The 21,500-nt window shown below is 36.4% G+C and overlaps 1 protein-coding gene across 2 annotated transcripts in view; it reads left to right on the top strand.

The window, feature by feature from the left end:
- CPEB2 (cytoplasmic polyadenylation element binding protein 2) overlaps positions 1–21,500 on the top strand; it is a 57,225-nt gene that overhangs the window by 32,887 nt on the left and 2,838 nt on the right. For both annotated transcript variants that reach the window (XM_076335958.1, XM_076335959.1), the window contains 6 exons: positions 3,802–3,972; positions 5,592–5,681; positions 13,032–13,150; positions 13,447–13,561; positions 15,466–15,647; positions 20,363–21,500. The exon at positions 20,363–21,500 is cut by the window's right edge and continues 2,838 nt beyond it. In XM_076335958.1, the coding sequence (XP_076192073.1) occupies positions 3,802–3,972; positions 5,592–5,681; positions 13,032–13,150; positions 13,447–13,561; positions 15,466–15,647; positions 20,363–20,590 (905 nt within the window). In that variant the 3' untranslated portion in view covers positions 20,591–21,500. The remainder of the gene's footprint in view (positions 1–3,801; positions 3,973–5,591; positions 5,682–13,031; positions 13,151–13,446; positions 13,562–15,465; positions 15,648–20,362) is intronic.

The raw sequence follows: 21,500 nt of genomic DNA on the forward strand, positions 1-21,500 counted from the left end.
TTACAGTACAATTAATTCTGATTGAGCTGTTACTGATCATTACTATTAATTAATTCAGATTGTTGATTATAAATGCTTATCTGCATGTTGTCTTAGTTTGGGGAAGATGGAGGGTGTGAGGGAAGGAGGGGTGCAGTCTGGATTGTTATGATCATTAATCTCTTTTTAGAGTTTGAATTACAAATCCTTTAATCAGTTAAAACACGGTAGTTCTAATCATAATTTAGTTCATGCTAATGGCTACTGCTTGCAGTCGTTGCCCCCTTTAAAAGTATACAGTTTGCTAGTTGTTCTAACTCTTCTTTTGCTTCTGTAGAAGTGATAGTGTACAGAGTAGAAACTAAAAGCCTTTCATGAACTTAGCAAGAAATCTAGTAGACAACTCTTAGAAATAGTAAACAGATTTTCGTCGTATAAGCCAATATATGCTCACTGACCTTGGAAAAGCTATAGTGATTTAACTATGTGAGGATGTGACCTGCGGTTGTTAGAAAGACCATGTAAAGCGTGCAGCAAAAACATCAAGATCTTTGATAGCTTCCAGTATTCACAACATACACATAAGTTCATGTGTCTCTCTCTTGATCTCTGCATTGGTTCATAACTGATTGCTTGGTAGCCCTAATGTCGAGTGGAATGATGATCTAGATCATGGTCAATGTATGTAACAGTACAATCGTGTTTCGACAGTTCCTGGCAGATTCTGCTTTATTCTTTTCACTGTCGTAAACCAAAAAGAAGCAAGTTTAAAAGGGCTTATCCTTTTAGTTCACAGTCATCGGGAGAAATGTGAAAGCCTAGCAAATGACCTTTTCGCTCTCTTCATTTGAGAGACATTTAAAAGTGAAGAGGAGGGAGAAGAAAGAATTAGGAGTCATATAGAGCATGTTACTCTAAATGTGTTAATCCATTGTCCTCTATGTCATCTTAGCTCTCTGAGGAGTTACAGTGCTTTTGGCAAACCTTTACCCATATTAAACTAAAACTGATCTCTCTGGTATCACTTCAGAACATGTTCTGATGGTTTAATTTATACTGGGAAGAGAGCCTTAGATTCTCGTTGTTCTTAGATTTTTAACATTGGTCTGTGGGTAAAAAATAAATTATTCTGAGCATTATTCTTTGATTATTTTTTCCCCCCTATATACTTGTGTATATTGTAAGTCGGAATTGTCTAAGAAGTACTTTTAGAAAAACACAAAAACATAATTTTCATGGTCCAAAGAGACACCTTCCTTAAGTATAAATTGTGTGTTGTTTTTTAAAAAACAGAACAAAAACTCACACACACACACTTAAATGCTTTTGTGGCAATATTCTAATGCCAACAAGTTTATTGTAATTGGCATGTTTTTAAGTCACTTAAGTTTCTTTTTTCCTGCAGTATAGAGACTTGCAGAGGTAAAGATCAAATCTATGTGCTTTTTATAAAGATAACCAGCTAAATTACAGTCATTTTAGGTTTAAGATGTTAAGAATAACTCTCATATATTAGTGAAAATTCTTAAAATTTCCACTTTTGCCGTTTCCTGCAAGTTCCTCCAACTTGAGTCTTACTTCTTCCTTTCGCCACTTTTTCCTTTCTCTGTCACTATAACAGCTCCATCTTCTCCATCATTCATATCAGTAATTCAGAAATCCGTTGGTATATCCCCCTTTCTTGATTGTGTAACTAAATCTTGCCACTTCTTCGTATACATCTTTAACATCTGATCATTCTTATTAGTCTTCATAACTGAAACTCATATCCACATTACTCAGCTGCTGCAGTCTTCGTAGCATGATCTTGCTCCTCTTATGTCTAAATAGATGATTTACAAGAAGAATCTGCCTGACTGCTTCCTCCAACTGTGTCAACTTTCTGTTTCTCCCTTGCTTCCTCACTTTTCTGCCCCATTGAGCACCAGCTACATGCTTCCACTTTTAAAGGCACTCTACCGATCTGTTATCTAGCAGTTGAATGCATGCTTATGATAGCGAGCAAGGATGCCGTCACTTCCTCCCCACTAGTCATATTCTCAAACACGCATATCACCATTCTTAATGGAAACTAGGAGCCTGCTACAGCTTTCTGCATTTGTTCTACTCCTCTCTATCGGATACCTACTTAAGATGTAACTGTGAAATGCCACCATAAAGATATTGTAGTTACAGTTACTTGGTACAGTCCTGTGGTCCTGCTTTTAGTTTGTGATCCTCGTGACGTTTTATTATGTTTGGTTGTTTTCTATCGTCTTGTGTTTTCATTCGGTATTTTTGATGTACTATATTTTTATTATGGATTTAGATACCAAATCAGGGTCATTAGGCATTACCACAACATAGGTCATTGGTCATGATGTTTGCTGTCTGTTCTCCAGCCTTGTCTTTAAGCACTTGATTCTCAGGCGGTCTTCTGGAAGTGAATGGCTTTCATACTGCTTTCTCCCCTAGCTGATCAGCACAATGTCTGCAGGTGTTCCCACGGGGCCTTCCTGGTAGTTCCCCTGAGAGGGGATAAAAGTTACAGACTGCAGTATTGCTCACAGCTAAGGTACTGCAGACTCAGCTATCAGGGACCTACTGCTCCTGCATATGGATTTGCAGTGGGTGAATCTGGAAGAAGTTGGCTATTTGAGATGGAAAATTAACTTGCTTCCCAAAAGTGCACTAGGTTGTTTTTTGGTTTTGTTTGCTCACTTGTTTTTGGAAAGCAGTTGAGTTAATTAATAATTATTTAAAAAATGAGTGAGAGAGAAACAGGAAAATTACACTTCAGAAATGGTGATGTGGGGTATTTATTTTGCTTCACAAAAGTGTTTCTTTTGGGGCTTTTTGCAGTTAAAAGACTGACTTCTGAACTTGAAACTGTCATTAATCTTTATGTTGCTAACCTAAAGCAGTGAAAGTTTGAATAAACTAAGATGCATATCTGGCCTTCCGAGGCTTTTTGTTTTGGAGTTCTCTAAAATTTGTAAATATGAAATAGGGGGGAAATAAGTGGGACAGATTTACCGTGTTTTCACTCCCTCCTGTCACCTATACATCTGTTTTGATAGTTTGCATTTGCAAAGCCATCCTGTGAACTTCTCAGATTTTACACTTGCTTTTCCAGGGTAACTCTAATCTTACTGCAGATTGCTATGTTTTAGGAACCACCACAAGGCTTCCCTCCAAAACTGTGGTAAATTTGAGAGCGAGAAGGATAAATCAGCACTGTGATTCATTTTCAAGTGTTACATTTTGCACATTTATTAAAATTCTCTTTTGCTTTTTTAGAAATTAAATCTGTTCTTACATTATCAGCATCAGATACCTTTAAAAGAGAAGAGAAAACATACCTGTTTGAAACTTCTGTGTACATGATTTTTCTGTTTCCCTCTGTTCAATTAAAGTGTAAGATTTTTAGGCATGCAGTAGTCATTCAGGTGATGGAAGTTATCAGTTTAACTTGAAGCTGAACCAGAGGTAGACTAATGAAACTCACTTAAGCAGCCCTTAATATGATCTTTTCATAAATAAGACCCTTTATTTAAAAACAAATTACTACTTTCCTACTAGATGCAGTAGAGTAGCTGCAATATAATGTAGCATGAAGTATTATGCTTACAGTGATGTCAGCTTGCAATCTTCAATTTCATTTTTGAAGTTTAATACATTTTTCATTTTCTTAATTTTTCTTTAAACTAATGTGTACTCTTCTAATATCTTGGTATTTTCATTTTTACTTTCCAGACTGCTATTCCCCCATTCCCTAAAATTACATGACCATGTACTGCCATAAAATTATTTTAATGTATATTATTATCTTTTCTTTTTAAGGCCGTTCTTCCCTCTTCCCAATAGATGATGGTTTGCTGGACGATGGTCATAGTGATCAAGTTGGAGTCTTGAATTCACCTACCTGCTATTCAGCTCATCAGAATGGAGAACGAATTGAGCGTTTTTCTCGGAAAGTGTTTGTTGGAGGTCTTCCACCAGACATTGATGAAGGTGAGCTGCCTGAAAACTAAGCAAACTAAGTTTGGAGGGAGAGAGAAAGAGAGATTTTGAAAAACCTAAATGAAGTAGTAGAAAAAATCCAACCAGCAAAATAATATTGTGGTGTTAAAGGGTACAACTATATATATTTTTAATGAGAGTTGATGGATATGTTGAGCTTAATACCATTTGATGTCATCCATCTCTTTTGGTTTTGAAATGGTTCAATTGTCTCTGGTTCTGCACTTGCAGATTGTAGAGTTGTAGATGCCTGGAATTTGTGCCTCTGCTTACCTTGCATATTCCTTTCAAATACATCTTAGCCCTTCATAGTGTCCTCTATCTGTGCCTGCTTTATTCTCTATTCATAGAAAACTTCTATTAGTAATTGAATTTCAAATTCTATTTTACTATTACCTGAAGATCTCAGAAGTGGTTTAGAAAGGTTAATATTATTCCTGTTCATAAATAGAGAAACTAAGGCAGAGGAAGGTCAAGTGGCAGAGAACTCTGTGATGCATTGAACATAGAATGTACCGCAGAAGCTCAGATTGTTATGTGATGCAGTTGGAATTGCTTTGTACAATAGTACTGATTTGAAGTAATTGTGCTGTTTAATATTAGGTTTCTCCTGTGCAGGTAAATGTAAATTACATGCTAGTTTTGTAATGTAAACAGAAGTCCCTTTACAAGGTTCATTGTAATCCTAGAGTAACTTGCAAACCAAATAAGCTGACTGTGGTTAATTAACTTTCAGACATGGAAAGACCATATTTTGGTTTCATCTTCATTGTGATGCTCTCCTGCAATGTACTGAGATTTATTTTAATATACTTCAGCCTTTTTTGATGCACTTTAGCTTCTAATTCAAATGTGCACTGTTGCCTCTAATACAAATGCTAAACAAAGACACATGGAAATGTATTTTCTTTCTTTCCTGCCTGTTTATATGCTGATGGCAGGATGCGACTGAAAGAAATGGAGCATATTTGTGTTTGATGAGTTACTGCTCTTGTAGAGTTTAGAGTGGTTTAATTTTTACCTTGTGGCCAAGGTTCTTCCAGTCAATGACAGGAAGGAGTGGCTGGGATAGAAAGACGTCACAAAGTTGTGCAGGGGGCATAGTAGATCTTGCAACAGGACTATTCATGGTTACGTTAGAAGCACCTCTAAATGGGCAGTTTTAAGTTTCTGTGCCTGATCTGCGCATGGTATCTCCTGGAAACTGCTAGCGTGCTCATTGTGGTGGTACTTATTATATGAGTTTCTACCTACAAAGCTCTGAAATGTACATCACTAAACAGTAAATTTTTTCGATTGCATTCAAACCAGATTCTGAATGTAAGGAAGTACCACACCAGTTTTCACCACTGCCTTTAGTTGCCCATATGCTTCTGTTATTAAGCAATAAAAAACAAACATAAGCTTAAAAACATCAGAAATACATTGCGTAAATATTAACACTTTGGAAGATGTGTCTGTTTAAGTTTTTTGTTCATGAAAGTTGGAAAATTTTTTCCTTTTTTCCATGAAATGTCAACCTTTGCTAGAAACAAAGATCTTTGCTTGATAGTACTTTTTCATTGAGTTATGTCATTTATTTTAATTGCAACTATTATACCTGTTTCTAGATGAAATTACTGCTAGCTTCAGACGATTTGGGCCTTTGGTAGTAGACTGGCCTCACAAAGCAGAAAGCAAGTCCTATTTTCCACCAAAAGGTAAGAGAGTTGGAAGGTTTTGACCTGTCGCTGAGTGCAAATCGTACTCTGGGAAACTGTCTCATCTTTTTCCAAAGGGTGTAATTTACAATCCCTGTGAACAGTTAATTCTACAGTTTCAGTGCAGGTTCAGGCATGGTTCCTTTACATACCAAGTCTAAAACCCGAGAGTGTTGTTTTAGTCTTGTGCCTGGTTCAGTGCTGGACTCCTGAAGGATCTTCCGTATTCTGATTTCCCATATATCAGATCAGCGTTATATAGTTGTATGTGTCATTAATCCTAAGTTCTGTATTTGCATTTCTATCCAGTTTCCAAAACTGAAATTTGGTCAAATTTTTAAGACTAAATATTAGATAAAAATTTTCATAGGAAGTTACAGGCAGGATTCAGAAGGATGCATTTGGGTATCTGATCAAGATAATCAATGTTATGTTTATTTCAGTTTTAGGATGTGAACTTCTATTGAAGCACTAATTATCTTTTTTGATAAATGATTAAATATTGATTTTTAACTATTTCTAGTGTTGCTATTAGACTAGATTTTTTAATATCACTTACAAAGTGTTGGAAAAGCCATTCTGTACATTAAATAATTAAATTATGTAGCATATCTCTGCACATGTACAATCATGTATTGGCACATATAAAATAAACGCAAAAATCTGATCCGGATATGAAAGCAATGCAGAGATTATTCATTTTGTAGAAAATGCAGCAATTCATTCCTTCCCTGGAAGTGACAAATGTAGGTATAGTGCCTTTATAAACTGATTCTTCATTCATTTATCTGACCATCTATGCTGGGGAAAAGACAGGATTATTATCCCAGACGGGTCCTCTAAAGAGTGGGAAATGGAATTGAAAGTATTTTGAATAGTATTTATGAACACTACATGGAAATTCTAAGACAAACAAAGAGACTTTGGCTTTTTTGATTGTCAGCCTGATACACAAAGCTACTGTCAAGTTAAATTTGATAATCCTGAGGAGTGCATCTCTCTTCATAAAGTACCAAGAGAAATTCTTGAGGAACTCTTTGAGGAAGATGCATCTCATAGAGACTGTGATGAATATATAGAGGAGGGAAGATGTAATATATTCTTACCTGAAAGGAATGGATTCTGGCATTCATTTCCAAGGAGATAGTCCTGTCTCAGCATATGAACATCTTAAGGATGTATTTCCAGACTTCCTCATTTAATAAAGCTTTTTGATATAGTTGGAATATTTATAATTACCACAGTAAAAAAAAAAAACCAAACTGTATTGTAAGCAGAGCTTCTTAAAAGCAGACAGTACAAATAGAAGAACTGCAATCTGTTGATCTAATTAATTTGGGACACACTTGCAAACTAAGGGTTGATTTCCCATGATTAACTGATCCTTATTTGAAATTTAATAGCACTTACTGTTCTTCAATCTTAAAACTTTATTCTCAGTTTACTACATTATTCAATATTGTTTTGTAATGTAGCCTAACACATTTGAAATACAGTGTAGGTTTCTCTTTGTAGATACTCTGGAAATACAGCTTCCTATTAAGTGTGGAATATTACTGTGTTTATATCTGGGTTTTTTCAGTGCAATAGATATGGCCCATGATTATTTTGTAGAAGAATTTCTTAAAAATTTGTCTTTCTTAAGTATTACATGTACGGACAGGAACCATGTATACATATATTTAATAAGATGTCTGAAACTGCTAAAGATAGGCTAAATACTAAGAAAGCTTTGGGATTGATCAGTAATTAGCAATTTAGAAATATATACTATATTAGCCCAAGGAGGGTTTTTTTTTTTACTTTTAATCTCCAGTTTCTAATTTGTTACTCCACATGGAGTCAATTCAGTGTATATATTTTTGTTTGTTCAGTCTCATTAGAGATTTGACATAGTATTACTTTCCAAAGACATCTTAGAATTATCCAGTTCTGGACTGATTTACGTAATCGTCTTCTCTGTGGTGAAGACATACAGCCTGCTTTTTTTTTTTTTTTTTTTTTTTTTTTTTACTCTTGTTCAGTTTTCCAGGCTGTGGTTCCTTCCAGGCTCTCTGCTTACAGAAGGTCCTGAGGGAAGGCCAAACTCATAATAAGTATTTCCTTGCTTGAAGAAATGAAAAAAGTGTCCTGATCCATCAAGTCTGGCTGCCTCCTGAGAAACACTAACCGCTTGTTCTTAGCTAATTACATTTTGTATTGGTTCACCACAAAATTAGGCCCAAAGAAAACAGGAATTTTAAAAACTTCACACTAATCTTATGAGGAAACTCTGTTCTGAAGCGGAAAAAAATTATTCTGTTGAGATCAAAGTACAAAGTCTGTAAGTGATCTGCCAACTGTAATGGAGAATTCTTTCCTTTCTGACTTGCCACTGTTTATCATAACTCCTGTTATTATGTAGTTGGCAAATATACTTATTTATGAAACAATACACATGTCCAAAGCAACTTGCTGAGGTGAGGACTCCTTCTTATGATAATGAAGCTCTCAAAGAAATGGTGCCAGGAGGATATGCAAATCCAAAGAAGGCCTTTCAAAATATGCCCAGTTGTTTGTGTGCTCTGTACTATTTATAGTCTGTATCAAACGGGATAATCTGATTTAAACAGGACAGTATCCCCAGCCTTTTCTAATTGTCTGGGTTGTTTGTATTGCCTTCTATCACGGCAGCTGTGCAGTAGCTTAGTTTATTCAAGGTTCTTAACTGCTAATTTAGAACTGACTGAAAAAATTAGGTTGAAAATGTTCTGTTTCTAGCTTAAGAAGCAAAACCCCAGGTCCATCCAAGTTCTGTTTAACTCGTTACCAGCTTATTTGATCACACTGGGTAGGATTGAAACTCTGGATTCAGGCAAGTAACTGTAGGTGGCTTCATGTGTGATTAGTGTCTAAGCTTCCTTTAATCAATAGGAATCTGGCCAATACAGTCAGTGGAGTATAGAAGGCTATTCACGTCACTGTAATGTAAGCACATTGAGCTTGATTCATGTACCCAAACCGAGGATATCTAAAAGATCTACACAAGTCTCGCAAATGTGGCGTGGCACCTGTTGAAGCCCCATACCATTCTGGAGCACCAGCTGAAGGTTAGGCAAAGTCCTATAGAGGATAAATGGTGCTGGACACCTCCGTGTCCCGCTTGGTCGGCTGAGTAACTGTCCAGTCACCACTGACTACATTAACTGGACCTCTGTACTACAGTAGGAGCTTAAACCCAGTCACTGCAGAAATACAGAAATAGGTGTTTGGATCTTGAAGTGAATCCTGCTACCCCATACTCAACAGTGTCTCAGCTAATAGCTACATGACAATTGTATCAGCCTGCTTTTTTTCACTTCAAGTGTATTTTGGAGTTAATTCTCCATCAAAGATGACTAAACTCAACAAGTGAAATATTTATGTTTTAAAGATTAAATTTAATTAATATGGTGATGAGATCTCTTTAAAGAGGAATAGATTAAATGTTGTGTGTCCTTCCCAAATGTGAATTATTCCCATCATCAAATGTAGATCCATTGTCTGTAATAACCTGCAGTTTACACTGATTCTTTCTGATTTAAGCTAAGGCGCAGCATTCTGTGGGCAAGAATTGCACTGCACTGAGGCCATTTAGTCTCCTCCGGGGAGAGTCTGTCAGGACAGTAGAGGAATCAACCCCAAAACGAAATACACCTGTACTGACTGGCGTGGAGAGTGCCATGCTGACTTGCACTGATTTTCTTGACTTCTCTAAGCCACTAGCAATAGGAGTTAACTGGAGTTTGAGAGAACTTAAAGCTGCTTTCTGATTTCTACACAGAGTATGCATAGCAGAAGCAGCGTCCTTTCTCCTTCTGGTAAACTTCCATATTACTATGAAATAAAGAAATTACATGTTGCTCAGAAAATTGTGTTAGCTACCAGTGTGAATCTACTCTAGAATGCTTTGCTTTTGATTCGTCCTTTTTGTAATAAATACAAAAAATGAACAGGTTTAATTTGGTAATACAGCTAGGACTCTTCAAGCTTATCTGATAGGCTTTCTGTTTCCAGTGCTGACCCAATACGTTAAAAAGAAAAAAAATATTTCATTTCTTGGTCTTGTTTCATTAAGAGAGATGTCAGCTCAGAGTAAGGATGACTGTAACCAGTGCAGTATCTTTAGATATCAGGGAATGTAGTTCTAAAGCCAATTACCATCTCCAGAAAGATTTGTTTATTATTTGCGGTAATTTTCTGAGGGCAAGTATTATGAAAGTCACCCACACTGGTTGCCTTTGAAAATAGGAGTATTAGTAATAGTTCCAGTGTTATGCAGAGGAATTCAGTCAAGCGATAAACACTAACAGGGGTTACCTAAACTTTGTCTCCCACAGGAGGCATAATTCTGGTAGAAGTACACATGAACAAGAAATTTTTACAAGACTGTGTTTCATCTAATACTTTTCACCTTGTGAAATACGTACAAAACGTACTAGCTTTGTCTCTTGGCAAGTCATACCTGATCATGACCTGCTACTGCTGGTGTACATATGACCCAAAGGTATGAAGCAGCTTCCTTCAAAGAAAACTACTAGAGTAGCTTTGCTTTTGCATTGTAAACAGACTTGTATTGCTATTGGGTGTGAAGCTGTTAAATGACTGATGTGGTACACCAAAAAAACACGAAACTAGGAAGTTAAGCTGTCTCGTAGTACAGTAAAACACCTCCTACTCTTCACCCTGCCTCCCCACCATCTTTCACTGTGACATGTACTTTCTGTCACACATGGTAATTGTAGTTCAGTGCTAGTCCAAAAAGTCTAGTTAGACACTTGATCTTTTTCATATACTTAAGCACGTGACTTACCACCACCATACTAGTTTTGCAGACATTAAACATCCACAATAGTTCATGAGTTATGGATGTTGAGGTGAAAAATAATCCAATAAAAGCATATATTGAGGAAGCAGAAAGGGGTAAGAATAAAGTTTGTGCTATACAGTTGTTGGCATGTGGTAGCTGTAGTAACAAGAGCAGCCGTAATTTATGATGTCTAAATGAAATATCTAAGATAAAAGTATAATCTTCCTTTGCAAGCACTTTCTAGCTAATGAATATAGGCTGGTTGCCTATGTAACTGGTGTTCTTTGGAGAAGTCTATGGCTAATGTATAATTGATTTGTGCCAGGAAATGCGCCCTGGTCCAGGGCAAGTGATGGTGGTTTGTATGCAGACTGTGCAAGTCTAGCATTCTTTGGAAGGTGTTGGCTGTCTCTGTATATGGCTATAAAATGTGGGACCTGAGCAAATTATCTTCTCTAGCCAGTTTTCTTCACCAAGAGAACTGGTTATTTTCCTCCAGGCTAGACTTGAGGAGCAAACGAAAATGCATTGTAAATCATTGAAGGACTAGAGCTGTCGAGCAAAACTACAGCCAGACCAATTTGATAGTACAGACTATACCCTAACTTTCCCTGTGTCTTCAGAGGGGGAGTAGTACAGCTAAGCTCATGACACAAGCCTGTCTGATGCTTAAAACTAAGTGGGATGAACCCAGACATGAGTACGTTTTGCAGATAATGTTGAGAAAGAAGTATTAACATATAGTTTTGGTATTGCTTTCCTTTTATTTCAGGTGTGGTAGGATATAGTAATCCTAATTGTTCCCTCATCAAATTCTTGTATTTGAATTTTCTATCTTTTTACAAGCTGCCACAGTTAAGCATATTAATAGCTGCAGACATATAGGTGATAGATCATGTGGAGACACTGACCATTTTTCTGTATCGGGAGCTATATGGCAGTACCCTTGATTTGCTGTAGGATAGGAACTGATGGAAAATCAGCATCTGGCAAAGTATTTTACTTACTTCTGGCGGTGAGTCTTACTTTGTATGTCTGATCCCTTAGTCGGTATCATGTGCGTTTAGCCCTCCCTTTTGCTTAATCAAGTTTTTGCACTCCCATCGTTCTTGTACTGAGCTCTCCATTCAAACAGGATTGTGTGTGCCTGGCTTCCACACAAGTGAGGACAGTTACACAGGTCTGGTCTCACTTACCCATGCCAGTCTGCACATGCCCTCATTCAGTGAGTGAGTTTTGCATGGGTAATATGTGGATTTTAAATTCTAAGATAAATACTGGAATATATCCCCATTAAAACTGATTTTGAATCTAAATAATTACTAATTATGCTTAAGTTAAACAGGTTGTCACTAAAAAATATTGTTCAGCAATGAAAAACAGTCTTCGCAAGGAAATGCTTCAGCCCAAGCCCAAAGATTCCCTACGGCGTATTTGTTAAGAAACTAAATAAGATTTACATAAAAATATAGAATACATAAAACCTTGTCATGTGTCCCTTGTAGGTAGCTGTGATAGGACCGTGGTATGTGGGGTAAGAAATGAGGTACAAGTTATTAGAAAGACCAGTATAGGCCTTACAGCTTTTTCTTTAAATCCTACTTTTGTTCCCATGTATCTAAAATCAGTCGTGCATTTGTTTCTCTAATCTTATGTTCTTCTTAACACATTGATTCTTTAATGCTCTTCAAGATGCACCCTACCATCTTTGCTTTGATAACCTACACTGTCTGTCTGCAATAAGAAATTGCCAGTGGTTAACTAGCTTCTCTCAGAAATACAGTATCATTTCCAAAAGGCTTGGTAAAGCAGCCACGCTCCCTCTTGCCAAACCTACTCTAGAGCAGCTGCTTCAGCATTTACTTTTCCATTCAAGTAATAAAACATAACTTCGTGTGAAAATTGCACACTTGGTAGTAATCTCAGAAAGAAATGTGGATTTATGGTCCTTTTAAAGTTCATTTTAGAATACAACCCTAATTGCGCTATCGGGCACCTGTAAACTAACAGATTTTGTATATATCATTAAATTTAACTGTTAAAGTATTCTAATGTGAGACTCTTTGCTTGTCTGACTGTTTGTTTTTACTGTAGCATTAAATAAGCATTTTAATTCCTATTTTTTTAGTGTTTGGGAGGTTTGCTGGGTTACTTATGTAACAAAGTGCTTTGATCTAATCTCTAGAATAGAGATTAGTCCTTTATGCCAAGTCGGATTTTCATTGTATAATGTCCATTGCTGCCAATGAATTATGCTCAGCCTAGACTTCCAGTACGTTATAGAGCAGACATGTTTGCTTTTATTTGGTTATTAGTCTCTTTTAACAATTATTTTAAGGATAGAAGTTCTGTTGATCATGGCAAGGTAGTACATAGTTAAAGAAGATGACTAATAACAAAGAATTGGTCTGACTTTACTTTTGGAGTAAACACATTTGTATGGAAAAGTCACTGGCAAAGATGATTAAGAAAAATAAAGATAAGAGAAAAAATTTCAGTTGGTTTGGCTTTTTTTTTTTCAGGTTATGCGTTCCTCCTGTTCCAAGAAGAAAGTTCTGTCCAGGCCCTGATTGACGCCTGCATTGAAGAAGATGGAAAGCTCTATCTATGTGTTTCCAGTCCTACTATCAAGGACAAGCCAGTAAGTAAACAGTAGATGGCCTGCAGGCTATAGCTGCCATCTGTCTAAAGCTGCATTTGAAATGATGACGATGAAAATAATCAAAAGCAAACTACCGTTGGCAGAACTCAACATCTGGAACAGTTGGATGATTTTAAAATTGCAGTTTTTTGAATTAATAGGAATAAAACAGAGCACCTAGACATGCTAAGCTAATGGGGTTATGACTGTTTGACAGTTTATATAGGCTGATGAACGTTTATCCACGATGTAGTGAAGCTTAAAGTAGCATACTGTTTTCTTTCCCGATTTAATAGGTTCAGATCCGTCCCTGGAATCTAAGTGATAGTGACTTTGTGATGGATGGTTCCCAGCCGCTTGATCCTCGAAAAACAATTTTTGTTGGAGGAGTCCCTAGACCATTAAGAGCTGGTGAGTATAATCTGTGGCTATTTTTAAAAGTAGGAGATAATTGGAAATAATTTGAACCATGCATACTTTTATATAGTTATGTATGGATAGATGTGGATATATACATATAAAAATAGAAGACTGTTATGATAGTTATAACCACAGTACAATATTTGTGTATTCTTACGTTTCTCTAATAACTGTTTTCATCTGGCTTTGGCCATAAATAACTGTTCATCATTGAGATTTACTGGAAACTGTTACATGTCTAAAGCTATAGAAAAGATTTTGATCATATTAGCAAAACTGTAGCATAAACTATGTCACAAAAGAATTTGTTTTTAAAAGAATGCTATGAAAACCTCTCTGCCGTGCTCCGTGAGTATGTGGAGCTCTATTTTTACTTGCTTGTCATTGTGCATTAGCTACTCTTCTACTACTATCAGGTTGCAGTTACTCTTGCTAATAAGGACAAAGCAAAAACAGGTAATGAAGGAGTATTTGAAGGAGTAGGAATAGAGGAAAAAAAGGAAGAAATTCAGAGAGCTAGCACAGTCCGTATGACACAACACTATATGAGGTTGCAGGACTCTTTCTTAGACTCCTGTCGGAGTGCATGAAGGAAAAATTAAATGTTTCTGTAGCTGAGGAATGGTTGATCTACAACCTGGACAGTCTGCTTTGTGAGATTGACTGCAGTAGCCTTTTACGATACCTTATGGTGGCCTTCTAGTAAGTAGGTTGAAGTGAACGTTGGAAGTAGAAGCATAACATGCAGTGGTTCAAATCCCGTTTTCTATTAGAATGACTCCTGGACTTCATTAGTCTTCCATAGTTTGTAATGAATTTTATTCTTACAGACAGATGAGCTTTCATGTAGGAGGATGGAAGATGTAGGAGAACCAAGAAGTGGTAGTGCAAATTTGGGGTATCAAGAATCTTAATTTTTTCTATTTTGGACCTGCAATGCTCAAGCTTTTCTGTTATTTTTCTTTTAAGACTGTACTTTTGACTGTAGTACAAGCTCTGTAAATGACCATAAACACAGTATGTTCCAACTGCAGATGAATTTTTCTTTAAATTCAGTCCAAATACTCCAGATTACTGTGCTGAATGTTTGTGATAAATTTAATGGATGCATTCTTATACTTAGCTTTCAAATGCCCTGTATATGTGAAAACAAAACTTTTATGGCATTGTGAAATAAGAATCATGACTTCAAAAAAGCAGTAAAACTTCAGGAGACTTTTCAAACAACTATTGAACATCAATGACTGCTGACACCTTTATACCCTTATACAGAGGATACTAATTCTGAAAAAAATAATATTTTCCACCTAACTGAATTGCAAAACTGAATTCAGTATAAAATATTACTAGAAGATTGCTAAAATACTTGATCTGTAAAATTTGAGATATTTGTTGCTATGAACTTCAGTATCTATGATAAGTATAGCGCTATAGAGGTAATCAAGCTCTGTGTGGCTGATGAAAAGATGCTAACTACATCTTTAAATTCAAGTAGGACATAGAGCATTAGGATAGCCAGAGAACATGTACCAAGGAATTTGTGGCATGTGGATCTATTTTATACAGCTTACATTCCATGCCTGCCCAAAAAGTCTTTTGCTGTAATCCCCTGAAGAAAACTGCCCTGGAATTTCAGTTCCAGGTTATCAAGGACTGCAAGGACTTACAATTCCGTTGTTCCTTGGATGTATGTACGTACAGTGTGAAAGATCTGTCTGCTGAGTATTTCATAGCTTATTTAATATGTTTTTATATTTCTTGTTATTACTGTTAACATTGGCTGTTGCAAATTAATTATTAAAATTAACTTTTCTAGTATTTTTAAATGCAAGCATATTATATAAAGTTTGTACTTTAAGAACAGTTTAAATGAACATTATTTTGTTTCTTAATAGTGGAATTGGCTATGATCATGGACCGTCTTTATGGTGGAGTTTGTTACGCAGGAATTGATACTGACCCTGAGCTGAAATACCCAAAAGGTGCTGGACGTGTTGCTTTTTCCAATCAGCAGAGTTACATTGCTGCCATCAGTGCTCGGTTTGTTCAACTTCAGCATGGCGATATTGATAAACGAGTAAGTTATACAGAAATTAAAACATAAATAAATACGAGAGTGGTGATCATAAAGGAACTTCTCAGGGTGTGGTAACATTGGATTTGATTGGCTTTCATGCCAGCTTCTACATTTCTTTCACTATTCCTGTCCACTAGTTCCAAGAGTTAAATCGTGAATGCCCCAAAATGAACAACATGCATTCCACAGAGCAGCAGTTTGTTCCTTGGACATATGTTAGACCATATGTTCTTTCCATTCTGGAGTTCCTGGTTTTGCTGTGTATGGGCAAAGGGCTTGAAAATCTTTTTCTCTCCCTTGTTCTAATGAAACCAAATACTGTGGTAATTCCTCTGTCATTCATAGGAAACTCTAGTATTCATTGGTTTCCGATTAGCTTTATTATTTGCAGCTGCCCTTAATTTCAGCCGTAATTGTCAGTGCTAAGCACTTCAGAAAATCAATCAAGCTCAACACCTAAAATACAAAATGTCTTATCCTTTCTGTTTGAGAGAGTCTTCTTAGTATTTACCAATGTACGTTTCTGGTTGCTCCAGATACTTATTGCTAGCTAAAGCAAAACTAACTTTTATTAAGACTAGTCAACTTCATTACTCCTAATTAGAAGTATAAGAGTAGCAAAGAAAACTGGCATCTAAATTATGTCAGTTTTAAGTGTCACTAGTTTTGATGTCAAGAGCTGCAGAGGTAGTCACTGGTATTAATAGATGTTCTTTTTTTGAAAAAAAAAAAGGTCTTAGAGGAAGAAGGGTTGAGTAAGTAAAGTAGTTCAAGGTCTAGTCTCCTCTACAGATCAAAGACATGGGAAAAAGAAAGTAGTACAGTTAACAAAAGTCTGCTGTAGGGAGGTAGCATGTACTTCTCTCCTTTCAGATAGAGTAGTGCAGCTTTACATCTGTCTCTCAGATACCAGTTGCCTAGTGAGCTGAAATCCCCAAACATGGTCCTTTCCAGAGAATGAGTGGGTCTGAATGTGGGTAGTGAACTAGGCTTCACGTTATGATGTGACAGCTACATTTTTCTGGTGGGATTGCTGTCCTTGTGACTTGCAGCTGACTTTGACTAATAGCTCTACCTTTTGGCTAATTATGAAACAGGAAAAATGGCCTTGACACTGTGACTGTGTGAGGGGAAATAAAACTGTTAATCATCTTGCATTTGAGTATTGGGACAAAATGGGAGTAAGGACCAGAATCCAGAACTCCTTCTGAAGAAATGCTAAATGGGTCATTTAGCTTCAGAATTGGGTATAGCGTAGTGTGTTTCAGGAACCATCTATAGTGCATTTGGCTGTGAAGTGACTTAACTTTAAAATTAGAGGTGGGACAGTTGGGTCCCATCCAAACTGGTTCTCCCTCAAAGGTGGGAGACACGGACTTGAACCCTGTAAACTAGGGGACGCTTTTATCTTCGTCTTTCTTTTCCCATGAGATCGTCCTTTGCAGTAGAGGAGCATATGGTAGACTGGCAGTGCCATTTCATAAGAGAAAGGAAGGCATGAACCTGTCTTTGAAAGCTGCACTTCCCAAGTAGGTTTGCTGTTTGTTTTGGGTTTTCTTATGATAGGTCACCAGAGATTTTAAGGGCTCTTTGGATGCCGAGCAGGCATCTGAAATGGCAGTGCTTGCTCTTTGCAGAGAAAGGGATATAACTTGCTAATGTGTGATATAACACTGAAATACTTAAAGGGGTATGGGCAGTAAATCTCCGGTAAAACAGTGAGCATGTGCTGCAGACCTCTTGGAGCTTGGACAGGGCAAAATCCCACAAAATCTACCCCGAATACTAGATTTCAGAAGCACAGCATTTGAGTTATATCCGTGAGACTTAATTTATAAAAACAATAGTCAAATGATTTCTTCAATCACTATTACCAAAAAAAAAAGGAAGAAACAAGTATAGTTAGTATCTGTAGATAACTGTTCATGGGCTGGAGAGGTCGGGGGAGGAGAGGGGAGGAAGATTTAGGCTTTGTCTTTAAATATCTGAATTCTCACAGTTTATTTTTTGATTAATATAATTTGTGTTCTTTCTTTAGTGTTGCTTTTCTAAGTCTTGAAAATTAATTTTTTGACTCAATGTATTCTCTTAAATCTGGAATTTTGGCATTTTTATTAGCATTCTTGTTTTTTCTTCTTTTTAAAAATGTGTGCTACTCCTGAGGTATTTCACTTGCAAAATACAGCAATGCCCATTTGTCTTTAAACCTTGTGATGGGGAGGGTTTATGAACTTTTTCTTTATTTCAGAGTGTTTTTAATCTTTATTTTTTAAATCATCTTCTCTAATTAAATCATATGGTCAGTCATTATTTATATAATTATATATATTTATACAACCCAGTTTATTTGCGTTACTGAGGATTAATAGAGAACAGCCTCTCTTTAGGGAACACCTTAACTCTTAGCTGTTTCTGAAAGTATGAAAAAAGCTATTTTCAGAAATAGTTTTTTGCTCCATGGAGTTTATACACTAATGCCTTTTCAGGCTCTGAAAATATTCTGGAATCAGTATTACTGCTGATTTATAGATGAGCAAGCAATTTGTAGAAATCTGTAAACCACTCTTCTTGTAAATGAGGAAGATAGTCCTATTTCAGGTACTGCCTTCATCTGAGATGTAGTATGCTGGCCAATAAAGCAATATTTTATATATTTCACTGAAATCTTAGAGGCAGGCTGTTCTCCTACCCTTTACCTTAGCATAACCTTTCTATACCAGTTATATCCAGTTTCTGTAGGTCTGCTGTCCTTTCACATTCTTTTCATAACCAGTTTTGTCTGTGTAAAAGTCTTTTTTCATTGCTAAATTTTGCAGTTCACCTGTTTATCCTTCTGAACTTTACTTCAAAGTAGTTACAGCATTTTTTTGCACATACCTTTTCCTACCTTAACTGGAAATCTTAGTGTCACAGTCACTTAACAAACTGTCTGTGATCCTAACTTCTTCCTTACCTAAGTACTCTGCAGCTTCTCTCCAGTTCTTTTGATGTGTAGATACATTTAGTTTCTCTAGCAGATGTTTTTCTTCAGTAAAGTGCTTCTCATCCTGTTTTATCATGTATGAAAGCTCAGCTCCAAGCATTTCCTTGAAACTCGTTTGGAGTTTCAGCTCTAAACAATTCCTTAAAATGTTGTTAACTTTCATATGCCAGCAGTCGGCATCCGCTTCATGCAATGCTTCCATTCCTCAAAGTGTTTCTCTAATACATTTGAAATCATCTTCATACCAATCTTGGTGCATTAATGCACCGAAGCTTGAAATACATGCTGCTTCATGCTTTCAGTAATTTTGAACCATGAACACAGTTACTGCATAAGGTACCTGTTTATTGGAAAGTTTGAGTGTAATTTGTGATAAGGCAGGTCACACTAGTGAAATAAGAAGTAGAGCTTGTACTGACTGTAGATTACTGGAAGAAGCATACTCGAAATTTCAAACATAGATGCGTTTGACATGTCAAGTATGACCTCTACCTCTGAAGCTAAGAACGTGAAGACTATTCTGCCATAAAACTTCTGGGTGGGTAGCTGTATGTGTAAATTTTTTCCTCTGGAGACACAATGGAAAAAATAGCATTTTAAAGTTCTTATTATTTCAAACATATTCTGTCCGAGTATAGTACATAAAGTCGATGTCTATATGTAGCATTCTTCTCAGGTAATAAATAGTCAGTATCTCAGAAAAAAATGTATTACAGCAGTGAGTTTTAGTATGAACTAGAATAACTCTTTTTGCCAACAAAAGGCAGAAAATACCATCTTTAAAAGTGAGGAAAATGTGGAAGACAACAATACATTCCTTAATGATGGATTCAACTCATTTTCTGTTTTATTATGAAGTTGTTCTTCCTGTCTGATCGCAGTCTGTAACAGTTCAGTTACGCAAAGACATAATGCAAATTTACCACTGGACTCCTGCCACTTTTCCACTCTGGCAGTCAGATGAGTTTGGGAGAAAGAAGCTGTGTTAAGACAGGTGTTTGTAGCAGTCTGTAGACTTGCAAAATGGTCTTTTAAAAATATTTTCAGAAATACATTGAATACAAATTTTTGTGCAGCTCAAAGCCACAAAAAGGGAAAGTAATAGATGACCAAAATCTGTAGCTCAAAATTTGACCATATTTTAGAAATAGGGAGTGGATTTACAGGGAACAGGAGTGCTAGAAGATCTGTATTCCAGCCTGCAGAAAGGACTTTTAATTTGCACACAAAAGTAGTACATGCAGAGACTTAAACTTATTTTTAAAAAAGGTTGATGTATAAATGGTTACATACTTGTATGTTCAATTATTTTTTGCTAAACAGTATAGAATTGGATGTCATGTTGGGGTACATTCGGGAGCTGACGAGATTAGTTGGGAGACCTTTGGGCTTGTTTGCTTGTTTTCTACATATACTTCCATATTATCATTTGCCGATAACATCCTTCCAGAATAAATTCAGGGGAGGTTCTGATGTAGCTATTTATTATGTATATAGTGTGCTTCTAAAGATCTGCCTTGAAGTGTTCTGCTTACTGTATGGATAGATCTGTAGCTGATAAATGATAAAGGGTAATAACGGATTGGTTAGATAAAGGCGTTAATATGTCTGATTTCAGACTTCTGTTTTTTTGTTTTGTTTTGTTTTTTAACCAGAAAAAAACTGAATGCCTTCATGTAGCTTCAAGTAGGAATAGGTATTAACTAGAATTGTTTCTTTTTAACTCCAACAGGTGGAGGTAAAGCCATATGTGTTGGATGACCAGATGTGTGACGAATGCCAGGGTGCACGATGCGGTGGAAAGTTTGCTCCTTTCTTTTGTGCCAATGTCACTTGCCTGCAGTATTACTGTGAGTTTTGTTGGGCAAATATCCACTCTCGTGCAGGACGTGAATTCCATAAGCCATTGGTAAAGGAGGGGGCTGACCGCCCACGTCAGATCCACTTCCGCTGGAATTAAACATGGTGAACCAGCATCTACATAAGGAAAGAAGGGTGCATGTGGCTTACTGTGTTTGAAGATACCGACATGCAGAAGAAATAAGTGCATTCTTCTGCTTTTCACCCCAGCTATCAATACATGCATCTTTATCAGCAGCCAAAACACTACAAGCCTCTTGTTTTTCACCAAAACCCTACATCTCAGGCTTACTAATTTTTGTGATATTTTCATGTTAAAATAAAATGTTTTTTTGTATTTTCTCCAAGTTATTTTTATATGTAAAGTTAAAACTAGATATGAGAATGTTTTTGCGTAGGGGCACACAGTCTGCTGCTATATTTAGTGGGTGAAGCGTGCACTTATTTCTAAACATGGGTTTTTAACTTCAAGATCTGCCCCAGTAATTTACCAAAGGTAGCAAAATAGTGAAGATGGAATATGTCTGCTACAAAAAGCTTATTTTTATTGTTGTTGCTATTTTCAGTGTATACATAAACTAAAAATTAGGGTTGATTTTTTGCTCTCCATTTTGACTTGCAAGAAATAATACCTCAAGATAATCTGATTTATTAGCTATTTTTAAACATTTTTAATCACAAGCTGTATTAGCTTTGCTGCTATATAGGTGTTATGTGTAATGCCACCTATTAATACGGGATTGAAACGTTTAAGACACACTGCATTACAGATTAAATGCAGGCAGCACAATATGGCCTAAACTGCCATAGTTTTAGAATGTGAAAAAATTGCATGTTTACTTACCTGTATACACCATATGCATGCACTAGAACTATTAATTAACAAGAGGTGAGTTATTGCAAATGTTCAAAAAAGGCTCTCTTGAAACTAGGTAGCATGAGCAAATTTACAAAATTTGTTACAAAAAACAAACTTGCATGCATTATTGTGACTGAAGTAAAAAAATGTC

The sequence above is a fragment of the Aptenodytes patagonicus genome, chromosome 4, assembly GCF_965638725.1.
Source record: "Aptenodytes patagonicus chromosome 4, bAptPat1.pri.cur, whole genome shotgun sequence".
Taxonomy (NCBI): Eukaryota; Metazoa; Chordata; class Aves; order Sphenisciformes; family Spheniscidae; genus Aptenodytes; species Aptenodytes patagonicus.